Source organism: Melozone crissalis, unplaced genomic scaffold, assembly GCF_028551555.1.
Source record: "Melozone crissalis strain CALT ecotype California unplaced genomic scaffold, PUWL_Pcris_2 ptg000005l_1, whole genome shotgun sequence".
Taxonomy (NCBI): domain Eukaryota; kingdom Metazoa; phylum Chordata; class Aves; order Passeriformes; family Passerellidae; genus Melozone; species Melozone crissalis.
The window spans coordinates 10,007,593-10,020,061 of NW_026535783.1; the positions used below are offsets into that span (position 1 = coordinate 10,007,593).

General features: G+C 40.8%; 1 protein-coding gene across 1 annotated transcript in view; it reads left to right on the forward strand.

The window, feature by feature from the left end:
* Nucleotides 1–331: 331 nt before the first annotated feature.
* The window catches only part of LOC128941450 (neuroendocrine convertase 1-like), a 34,821-nt gene continuing 22,683 nt past the window's right edge, over nt 332–12,469 (forward strand). Inside the window, 5 exon segments of the mRNA XM_054283210.1 lie at nt 332–416; nt 2,519–2,659; nt 3,129–3,205; nt 5,208–5,296; nt 9,427–9,598. Of these exon segments, the coding sequence (XP_054139185.1) occupies nt 393–416; nt 2,519–2,659; nt 3,129–3,205; nt 5,208–5,296; nt 9,427–9,598 (503 nt within the window). The 5' untranslated portion in view covers nt 332–392.

Sequence of the window (12,469 nt, forward strand, 5' to 3'; positions counted from 1 at the left end):
TTCTAGCCCTACTACGTGGTTTTATTTGATGCAAAAACCTGCCTTGTGTCACTCACAGGAGTTTCTTGTTAACTTGTATTTAATGATTTTCTGTGAATTGATTCTATAGTATTGTGATTTCACCAAGTTCTCTCCCCTAAATCTCACTGCACTACAGTTTAAATAATCCTCTTCCCTGTACTGAATGCTGCTCATTTTGCTTTAGGCACCAAAATCTCTCTGTATGACGAAAGCCCTTATACTCCAGGTTAAAAAAGTCCCAAATTGAAGAGGTTCACTTATCATAATTTTGCAAATAATTGCAGGTGTCATGGGCAGAGCAGCAGTATGAAAAAAAGCGAACCAAGCGAGCCGCTGTGAGAGGCTCAGCTGAAAGCCTTTTCAATGACCCTATGTGGAGTCAGCAGTGGTATCTGGTAAGAATTTGTTGCCCTGTGGAACTGGGGAAGGTGGTTGTGCCACCAGCTGCATTATTTTACCAGTATCAGAGTGGTTGCACTGAGGGGAATAAATGAAAAGTATCTTTTGTTAGCATATGCTGTAAAAATGAGTGATCTCTATAAATAACATTTTCAGGCAACCTTCTCTCTTCTGTGGAATGTCACTTCTACAAAGATTCTAGATCCATTACCGTATCTGAAGTTGGCCATCTATTTCTTTATTAAAATTGGTAGTACAGAATACATATACCAGATTAAAACAAAAGCATCTGCATGCATGTGACAAGCACCTTCAGCTATATGAACTAGGATTTCTGTGTTAGAGGGTCTCTAAAGCTTGCTCACATGCTCAAAACCTCAGGGGAAAAAAATTTCCTGAGCTCCACCGTTTCTGTCTGCATGTGTCAATTGAGAAATACAGTTGATCATTTAGATTTTACATGGTTTCTTCCAAGAGCCTGTGTTTCCATTGTGCATCTAGCTGTACCTTCAGTCTAGAATTCATTGCTTTTACAGAATAGGGATGGGATTAAAGGTGGGTATAACAAATCAGAAAGAAAGGTCAAGCACAAAAAGGGCCTGGGTGTCTGGAAATAATTTTCCTCAGCTCATCTTGGAGAAACAAAATCTAGGCTACTTTCCTTCTTTTGAGCTAGAGAAGACAAATTATAAACCACATAGCACAAAATATTTCCACAAAGATTCCTGGAGACTTCTTTTGAACAGAAAAAATATTGTTATCTGTAAGAATTTAGCTTTTCTTAGATCCAGAATGTCTGTTTTCTTCCTTGCCTGTATCCAAAAAAGGACATTTCCAAGATGTCTATATTAGACAAATACACAAACACACACATGATTCATAAAAACAGGGGAAAAAAACCTGGCAATGTTCTGCTCTCCAGGAGATTTAGTTCCTTTTCCCACCTATTTATGGTTTTCACTACTTTTCCCTCTAGTTTTCACACATGAGGAAAAAAACCTACTACTTAGCCTTGTTTGCAATGAACGTTGAATTTTTCTGATTAAATGCATAAAAGAGTTAGACATTTTCTTCCAAAATATGTTCTTTGCCTTGTAGTGAAGAACTGACTATTACCTTATTTTTATGATTTGATGGCAACAGTTTTAGCTCTATCCTGTGTACCTTCACACATCACCAGGAAAAAAAATTATTTGATGGATTCAAGAGAACAAAGTTTGAAATCTCAAATAATTTCCTGAGTGGAAGTAGTCGAGTACAGATAGCAAAATTTGAAAGAAATTTCCCCCCATAACAAATTTTCTAAACCTTGTATTTTATGCAGTATTTCTTTGGAAACAAAGACATACAGAAAATCTGCCATCAGCTAATGTAATTGCGCACAGAGAAGGAGAAAGAAAGTGCTTCTTTTTACATCTCTGCTTTTATGGGGGCTGTAAGCATGTTTTCTAAATTATGCACTGCTCCTTTAGCATTAGAGGGGGAAAATGACCCATTTAGGAGGTACTCTTCAAAAAACTTGCTGCAGAAGAGAAGGCTACACATGATTCATACTTCCAGCTGATTTACCACAGGAGCACCAATGAGGGTAGTAAAGAGAAAATTGTGATTCAACACAGTTGTTCCCAACCAAACGACTACCTTAATTGTTTTACCCATTAATTATTTTGCTCTGGCTAACTTTAACATCCAAGGAGAAAATACACTTGGAGGAACTCCAGCTCACTGCACTGCGGGCACTGTCTTGGCTCCTCATCAAATGAAAAGAACAAACATTAGCAGGTCTGATTATTAACCCAGTGTTCCAAGGTCCATCAGTGCATCCTCACCACTCTTTTCAGTTTCTGCTGCCTACTTACCAAAAATACAAGGTGTTTTTTGTTCAGGAGTGGTCTTCAGGGATATTTGTGCAGTGCGGTAAATCTTTCAATGCCACAAGTATTTGATGAAATTAATTTTTGGTTTGTATTTGCAAAATTTGAGTGAAATACACAAGTTCTGGCTGAGATTTTTTACAGCATCTTTAGAATATGACTTTGGATCTGTTTGGTATAAATGGATAAAATACTGATATATTTGAATCCATTCTGTCCCACAGCAAGACACAAGAATTACTCCATCCCTGCCCAAACTGGATCTCCATGTTATTCCTGTGTGGCAGAAAGGATTCACAGGAGTCATCATCACCATCCTGGATGATGGATTGGAGTGGAATCACACTGACATCTATGCTAACTATGTAAGTTTGAGCATTAGAATGCTGTGGAATAGATTATCAGTTGTAAATTTGATAAACAGACACTCTTCCCCAGCTCATTGTCTGTTCTGTAAGTCAGCTCCTGCAGTACAGAGACTGAAACACTTGCCTTAGGCATGATTTGGAGCCTGGTCTGTGTCACAGGAAGCTGACTGTCACTTAGCAATGGTAGCAGGGCAGATATTTTGTTGTTTTGTTTTTTCCTGCAGTAGATTTAGTTCCCAGACGCATTTGTATGTAGTGGTTTAATGATAAATTATTAAAGCTCCATGAAAAAGTTATGGAATTGCTAATGGCCATCAAATTCTACCAGCTTGATTGCTGCCAATGAGGCACATCAAGTAAATAAGTACAGACTCTAGAACCCATTTTGTTAGCAATTTAGAAATGCCTTTTCTAGTTGTCTGAATTAATTCTGCTTCTCCTTTTTTATTTTTTTTTTTACATGTAGGACCCAAAGGCAAGTTACGATTTCAACAACAATGATCACGATCCCTTTCCTAGATATGACCCAACAAATGAAAACAAGTGAGTAGTTTCACAGCTGTCTGAAGAGAACAAAACATTGCAGTGTTAGTTTGTGTGTTAGAAGATACAAGCGGAGAAATTTCTGTGTAGGTGTCCTGTGGCAATTATTTTATAAGAGGAAGAATTTGTGTAACAGAATCACTGCATGCTTGAGCTTGGAAGGGACTTTGGAAGGTCATCTGCTCAAGCAGGGAGCTCTAGAGGCTTCTGCCCAGCACGATCAGGATGGCTTTTGAATATTCCAAGGAGGGAGAGGCCACAACCTCCCTGGGCAACCTGTGGCAGTGCTCAGTTGCCCTCAATGTAAAGAATCACTATTGGATGCTCAGAAGGAGCCTCCTGTGTTCCAGTTTGCAGGACCATTCTCACATGACATTGATATAAACACTGGGATAAAATTCCTAGATGAAGAACTTCATAATTGCAATCTCCCTATGATGTCCTGAATTTTTTTATGCCACATGTAAGATGCTGAGGTATTTCTGCAAGGTGAAGGGAATAACCTATTCTTGTGCCTCTGTTTGTTTCTGGAATGATACCTCCCAAAGTATGTTTTTACTTCAATACTCTGCTTTCCACTGGAAATTTCAAATTAAAAAAGTCTCAATGGGTCTGTCAGACCTGGGCACGTCCATCATAGTCCGGTCATGGATTTTGTACATAAGAAAGAGAACAGGAGGGACCTCCCTAGAAGCTGGTACACAAAACAGTCAATTTCTTAAACAAATTAGGATGCCACTACTCTCTGCAGATAGCAAGAAACTGATGCATTGGCTCCCTGTTTCCCATCAGACAATACTGTAGTATTCACAACGTAAATCATTGCATGAGGGGAAAAAAAGAAAGATCAGTCTGAGGATAATATATCCATGAATAAGACATTTGAAAAATAGCATTTCTACTTTGTTGCAGTGTTATTTTAGAGAAAGAAGCCATTATCCTATTGTTATGATTTCACTATCTCTTAAATCTACCTGTATTGTCTCTAATCTTTATTAATAATTAAATGGAATTCAGCCCAGAAGCATTGAAGCATGTCACTGAATAACAATCTGTAGCATTACATAATACAATGCTCTTACCTTGAGACTTATGGGAAGGATTTCTCTATTGAGGAATTAGAATCACCCATGGGGAAAAAAATTGCATAGAAAAGAGTTTGCTACAAGAAAAAACGGGGACACTTTCAAGGCTCACTGTCACAGACATCTTTTGTGAAAAATCCTTTCATTAGGATTTTTCCCTCTTCTGGAAAGCTGAGGCCCCAGGAAGAGAATGTAAACAATGGTTATATGCTGCTGTGGAATGCATCAGGTGCACCTGTGATTGGCCCATGTTGCATGTTTACAATTAAGGGCCAATCAGAGACCGAGCTCTCTCTGGGACAGAATCAAAGACAGCTCCTTTGATTATTCATTCTTTTTCTATTCTTAGCATAGCAAGCTTCTCAACTTTTCTCTATATTCCTATTAACATAGTCATAATGTAACATATATATCATAAAATAATAAGTCCAGCCTTCTGATAATGGAGTCAACATTCTCGTCTCTCTCTCACCCTGAAAAACCCTTGCAAGCCCAGTAACAGCTCACTTTCTGAAATCCTACATAAATGCTGTGATTTAGAAAAGGCATATCTAAATGTGTGATTAAAAAATATTGGTATCATATTCCTGTCTGAAGACATATTTTTAGCTCCATAATTTTATGCCACTTTTTCACTCTGCTAAAATACTGATATCTTCAGTGAGATCAAAGGAAGCATTTATCGTCTCATGGAAATGTTTCTTTTGAGCATGAAGTAGGTAAAATTATATTTAATGAAGCTTAGGAGAAGTAAGTATTTTTGTGTCATGTAGATACAACTCAAAAGCTCTTCAATAACTGCATATTGCATTAATTGAAAGGAAGAGTTTGAACAAATCAAGGTCCTTGACAAGTCTTTCTGTACAATGCAACAAAGCTGTTATGATGTGTTCTTTATTCTTGCTGTATTTATTCAGTCATGGGACACGGTGTGCAGGGGAAATTGCCATGCAAGCCAACAACAGAAAATGCAGAGTTGGCGTAGCCTACAACTCCAGGGTTGGAGGTAAGGAACAAAAATAATTAGATGTCTAATGTGAATGGAAACAAGACAGATGCTGAGTGTTGCCAGATACCATCAATCTGAAATATGAATGATTGATCATTCTTGGAAAACATTTATATTGCAGTATTATAAGCTTCAAAATCCTGTCTGGCAACAGTCCTGAGTGACACCTGTACATGACAAGATTTCTTTAATGAAGTCTGGAATTGGATTATGAATAGATAGATAGGTAGAATATGTAACAAGAGCAGCAATAGTCCAGGTAGGGTGATGATGATTATGATGATAGTAATAAAATTAATAATCATAATGTTAAGAGTATTAACAACAATTACTAATATTAACAACAACAAAAATAACAGCAACAACTTATAATTAACCTGGAGTTAAGACAGTATCTTTTAAGGAATGAAGGTCTAATTACTTTTTATTGTTTATCCAGGGAAGGAGAGGGATTCAGTAGAGTGAAAGTAGGAGTACACAAAATTATGCCCATCAACATTTGCAGCATATTGTTTCCATTTACACAATCACATTCAAAAGGTCATGTCAGCCAAGTCATGCAAACTGCTGTCCTTTTTGTTTCAACTGTCACCACAAGTTAAATTTGAAAACAAGTAAAGTCTTTCTTGCCCACCAATCAATATCGTTGTTTTGCTTTTTAATCAGTGACTCAATCTGCTAGTTGTTTATGAAATTATCATGATGCAAGTATCAGTTGCGAATGGATATTTAGCTCAGAGGAAGTTATTTGTACAGTCCTCCTTTTTCCATTATTCCCTCTTTTTCCTTTTAAACGACGAGATGATGAGTGGCAATTGACACCCATAACTGTCGTTCCCACCATTTCAGCGTGGTGTTTCCTTGGGTCCCAGTCATTTCACTGAGCAGTCATGGATGTCAGCTTTGCAGTTTGCCATTGCCATAATGCATTATGTTGTCATGATCTGTTTAAATACAATATCTCACTCATAATATGAAGACGTCAGATTTTCAAAGGAAGGCAAAATGGATGAAGCTGCAAAGATGTCTGAACTCCCACTGTGCCCATATTTTAAGGCTCTTGCATCTACTGAGGAGATTCTTCCACAGCTATTTGCATATGATCCGTGCTCATTTGCAAATGTAAACTACAGATCTGTGCAGGATGATTTATCTAGAAAAGGGAAATAACAGGAGGAAAAGCAGTCCAGTAATCCATATTACCCAGTAAGCAACATACATTTGGGTGGGGGAGGAGGAGGAATGGAAAAGTTGAAAGAAATTGTGAGCTGTTAGATGTGACCAGGCTGATTAACACCCAGACAGTGGTGTAAGAAAAATATGTTCAAAGAGCAGTGGAAGATAAGAAAAGTCTTCGAAAGATTCAGATAAATTTGGAGTGGCTAAACACTGGAAGCTTTTTTGATGATCCAAGCTCTCCAGGATTCATTTCTCCAGAGGCTGGTTTTCCCCCGGTGTTTGGTTTTTTTTTGTTTTTTTTTTTTTTTTTTTTTTTTTTTTTTGTGAGATTTTTTTTTGTTTTGTTTTTAATCCATGAAATCACACATTGCACACTTGTACTTGACCTTAGTTCAGGATGACTCCCTTAAGTGGCTGTGTGCTTGTAGCAGTTGCCATTTTGGACAAATCCAGTGGTCCACAGCCACTTCTCTCTGATAGTCAGCAATATCTGCTTCAGGGAAGGAAACCCTCACAATGTGGAACACCTTGCTCTCCAGCCTTCAGCATCACTGGTTGGTTTAACTTCGCCTTGAGGGGTAAAACAAAACATTCCTTTGATTTTTTTTGTTGTTGTTGGTGTTGTTTTTCTGTGAAAGTACTGAGTTTAACAATCCTGAATGTTCTCTCCAGTCACATCAATGCCTGGCACTATTCTGCAGCATGGACTAGCCTCTCCAGTACTTTGTGGCTGTGAGTACCATGGGCTTCTCTGTGCACTGTGTGAAGAAAAAATACTCTTCATGCCAGTCAAAGTGACACCTTTCAGTGCCCTTTAACATTCGCCTCTTGGTCTTTGAGACAAAAGACCTGAGAAAATCTGAGAAAAGTGTATCGATCACCTCCAGTAAATCAGAGTATTTTCGTGCATACCTGACCGTACCACTGTGTTATGATATTTCCATGGTGCTGCCATGGAAATTAAATTAAGAAGCTCCATTTCACGAAGGACTGGGCTGAGAGTGGCGTGTTGCTAAAAATAGCCCTTCTGCCAGGCAGATACATATATGTGTATGTCTGAAATTGCCTTGAGCTTTGCCTGCTTTTGATTTTGTGGGACTGATGATGGCAGCAAGAATAGAAAAGAGTTTATGCAAGAGGATGTAATTGGAATCTCCTTACGGGAATATCACTGCAGTCATCAAATTCCTTAGTTGACTTGAGCAATCAGGATTTCTGACGATCAGGAAGGCAAGGCAGTGATTTTTTTCCTTGAGCTGTTTTCATCAGTGTGGAGTCATTGTTCTTGGGCGTTTTCTGGTTTTTGTTTTGTTTTGTTCAGTTTTCCCCTTATTACATTATTTATCTGCAGACCTGTCTGTCTTTTTCTGTGGGAAGTATGTGCACACTACTCCTCCTCACATTCCCACCATCTCATTTTGTATTGCAAGCTCTCACCTGGGGCTTGCAGCCGCTTTCACACAGGCAGATCTTTGCTTGGCATGAGAGAATCTGGAAATTCTGAGCCGACAGGAAAAAAAAGAGTAATCAAACCATTCTGAGTTTAAGACAATCCTGGGTAAGTGGTGTTTTTAGTACCTGAGGCACAGGATATACCTCGGTGCTTTTCCCAGCTTTGTGAGTGATAGTGGAGCAGCTGTGGGAGAGAGGATAAACTCCTTTGTCTGACTTTAGCACTAATGAATATGAAATAATAAAGCTCAGCTTTATCTTGGAGGTCTTAGGAATAAGAGGTCAGTCATTCAGGAAAAGAATCATGCTTGCAGTCTTTTTTTCCTCTGCTTTATAGCATGAAAAAAAAGAAGAAGACACCTATCTGCAAGGGTAAGGTTGGAGGTTTTTTGTTGTGGGGTATTTTTGGGGTTTTTTTGTAATGGAATGACTACATTTTGCCTGCTGAGCTTTGGCAAAATCCCTGTTTTGTGGAAAATACCAGAAAACGAATAGTCATAATTCACCAACTGCCAGCAATGGTGCAGCTGCTGTAGTACTAACCTGCCAAATCCAAGGGAACCCAGACATTTTTATTGCTTGTGAACACAGGCTGAATCCTGACTGAGGTGACTCTTATATTGCTGCTGTTGCTGTAAGAGCCATGCTACAGCGGGAATTTTGCCAGATTTCTGCTTTTTCTGCTGTCTTCCAGCATTGGGCAGTAGTAGCAGCCCCACTGCAGAGCTGTGGCTTTGCACAGCAAAGGATCCAGTGCAGATGAACAACTGCTTGCACCTGAATTTTAAGTACCACTGAGTTTCAGGCTTGCTCTGAAGGAGATTAGATCATGCAGCTCCTAATAAATTGTTAATGTCTAAATATCTCTGGATTGCTTACAGCAGAAAAAAACCGTGGCAGAGGAAAAACAGTGAGTTGGTTTTTTTTTCTGTGGTGAAGGTTGAAGAGCTGGTGAAATTGCAATGTCACAGAGATAGCAAAACCTTTAAGGACTGCTAGGGACAAGTGCTTTGGTCAGAACGTTCAGAACTACACCTTGAACTAAAACTCCTAGAACTCTTACAGACAAATATAATGTTGATAAAACCTATTTCATTTCAGCGGCATTTTAGCTGTTTGAGAAGTCTGTTGCAGATCTAAGAGAGAAGGAGGAAGAAGAAAGACAATGCAATAAGAAAAAAGCAGGAACAGTAAGCAAGATCTCTTTGGTCTCTGTAGAAGGAACAAAAAAAACAAATAGGAGACTAAGAAGATTTTAAGGGGTTTTTGGTGGGATTTCTGTACAAAAACACTGAGCTTTGCCAATAAAATCTAACTGCACTGTTTTACATTGACAGGAGCTCTCTTCAATACTTTTTATGTGAACAGCAGTTGGCTGTGGTTGCAGCACTTAAGGCTTAATTTTACTGGAAACATTAAAACTGGTTAACTAAGACAAGGAGGAGGGAACAGAAAGTAAATTCAGTCTGCTTCTGGTTTTTTTTTTCCCTGTGAAGGTATACGGATGCTGGACAGAATAGTCACAGATGCTATTGAGGCCAGTTCAATCGGTTTCAACCCAGAACATGTGGATATTTACAGTGCAAGCTGGGGCCCTAATGATGATGGCAAAACTGTGGAGGGGCCTGGGAGACTGGCACAGAAGGCTTTAAAGTATGTGATAAACCAGGTATGATACTTCAGAGGAAAACAAAGCAAAAAAATTTAGCAGAGAAGAGAGTTTTAAAATGGTTGACATCAGAGAAGAAATGAAAATGGTTTGTGCTGTTTTGCTCAAATACATTTGAATGCGTATAATGTATTTTAATAGTACAGGTGAGAGAAATTTCCAGTCAGAAAGGACTTTTGAGAAAACACCATTAGGGCTTTCTAAACTGGGTTTTAGCTGCTAGTCTCCATGGATAAGCTTTTTTTTTACATCCTTAATTTTGCTGCCTTGGTCTCACCCTACACCCACCATTCTCTGCTGCTTGCTTTACACTGAACAGTAATTGGATTTCTGCACTGGAAACCCATACAATTTAATACATAGTCCTGATTCATGAATATTTTGCTTTGTGAAATAGTGATGCATTTTAGCACCCTGTGGATGAGCTTGTATTGAGCTAATTGCATTAATTTATAAATTGGTGCATGTCATGATCCAATTAAAATGAAAATAGTACAAATGCATGATGAGGAGTACGGGGAGCAATATTTTTATGGGTTTCTTTTTTTCATGTTACACTTTACACTCTTTGGATCTGTTGGTGATAAATAGGGTGCAAACTGAGAGCTGCCATGAATTTATTAGTCAACTATTCTAGTTCTTGCCAGTGAGGTGAAAAGATATCTAAAGATGGAGAGGTACTAATAAAGAGAGGAAGAAAGACTGAATCACAGATGGGAGAAGGGAGAAATAGCTTGAAGGACAAACAAACAGAAAATTTTGTATAAAGGGCAATTACATCATTAGGCAGAAGAAGAAAAAGAGAAAACAATTTAAATGATATCCGCTGACAAAGACAACATGAGGGAATAATGGAGACAGAGTAGAGAGCTTGTAACAGGTTATATACCCATTGGTAGGTGTTGTAGTGTGTTTTGTTAGTTTATTTAATTGCTCCCCCATTTTCTGTATTGTTCCCCCCCATTTGATAATGGTTCTGCCCTCCCTCTTTTTCCTGCCATAGACTTGTCTATTATGTTGTTCCCATGGCAACTCCCGCCACTGGGGTTGTCAGTCCTTTTAGTTATATAATTCCTCCTCCCCCTAATATCCTTGTATGTACACTTGTTTCTCCTCCCTGGGCCCAGTCAATCACCCCCACTCCTCCTATTTTACCAGAATCTTCTTCCCTAGGGGGGTTATGATTGGCTGTGGTCCCGGGGCCCCTCCCTTACGTTGTATTGATTGGGTTTTCCCTAATGCCTGTTATGTTAGGTTCACTCCCACGTTCTCCCTTATTGGTTCTGTGTAAACCCCTCCCTGAAACACCCTCTCCCTTTATAGCCTTGTTCCACCCTCCATTCCTGGTGTCTCCCTGGTTGTCGTCTTGGGCATCACAATAAACCCGACTTGACCCCATCGAGAGTCCAGCTCCTTATTTCCCGTCGTGGTGGCAGCGAGACCAGTCCACAGCGAGCACAGCCCGAGGCCTCCTGATGCCAAGGGGTGCTCGCCTTGGATTGCAGCTGGGTGTCGGCCTACCCTCTGCTAGCCGGACACTGACCTCCAAGGCCAGACACACCTCACCGCATATTGGCGCCCATCATTGGGCCCGGCTGGACTTCTGGACAGCTGGACGCCAGACCACCGGACCCCACGGACAGGATTTATCATTCCTTTTGGCCGCCAAGCTACCTCTGGTAGTAGCAGACCCCGTTCTAGGGGTAGCGCTCCCAGGGGACCCGAAGCCACAACTCCCCGCCCCTCAGGAGGGCTTCAGCGACGGGAACCACCTGCCCGAGTTTTGTTTGCACCACCGCTGGACCAGGTAAGCCCCGGACTCGGTGGCTTCCCCCCTCTCTTTTTAAGTTTTCCTGGGAGTCCATGCCCTGCATTGGGGATCGCTCCTGACCCTCCTTTCCTTAAGGGCTGATCCCCAGGCAGTGTTTCTTTCCCTCACTGCTCTTCTTCTGGGGGCAGTCCTCATCCCTTTCATTTTTTGTTTTTCCTTTCCTGTGGGTCTGTATCCCAGACTTGGGGCCAGATCCCACCACCCTTCATCCCTTCTTTCCCTTTGTTGAAACCTCAGACTTGGGGACAGCGGGGGGAGCAGGGGCCGGCTGTGTGTGTCTCGTTGTTTCAGTTATAGTTTTCCTTGGGCGAGTGGAGTTTTCCACCACGGGATCTTGCTCCTCCTAAGGCGACCTAGTCTCAGGGTACCTTGGGAGAACCATGGGTGCAGGGTTGAGCAAATCCCAGAAAGGAGCTTATTATGTTGTAAAAGGTTTGTTACTTGGGGGAGGGTTTGCTGCCCCCAAGAAAGAGTTGAAGTTGTTGGTTAAATGGACTTTTTCTCATTTTCCTGAAGTTACCCTGGAAATTGTAAGAGAGCCACAGTTTTAGGCAGCCATTCTGGCAAAATTAGATAGCTAAGTTAATTCCGGGGAAACACAACTATCTCTTGTGGCGTATTGGGCGGGCAAAGTGTTAACTACGCTGCGCCCGCCCGGGAAATTGAGAAAAAGCCCATACTGTTCTAGTTTTCTCCCCAGTTCTCCTGGTTGTCGTGCCCCTACCCCTCATTCCTTACCCTCTTCCCCCAGGCAGGAGCCCTCAAGAGGGATTTTAAAGACCAGCAAGAAGCAGGGGGACCATCTCGCCCCTGCTCCCTCTCGACCGGCTCGGCCTCCTCCTCTGAAGGGTCCTGGCCAGACTCTTCGGAGCCCTCTTCCTGATCCCTCTGTTCTTCTCCCCAAGTCCCCAGTTGTATCTCCAAAAGTTGTAAGGTTTGCTGATGTTACCCAAGATGGCTCCCATGGAGCCCAAAATGGTGGAGACCGCATGTTCTTTCCCGCCTTTACCCCTTCTTCTACCCAAAATCCCTTTCTTCC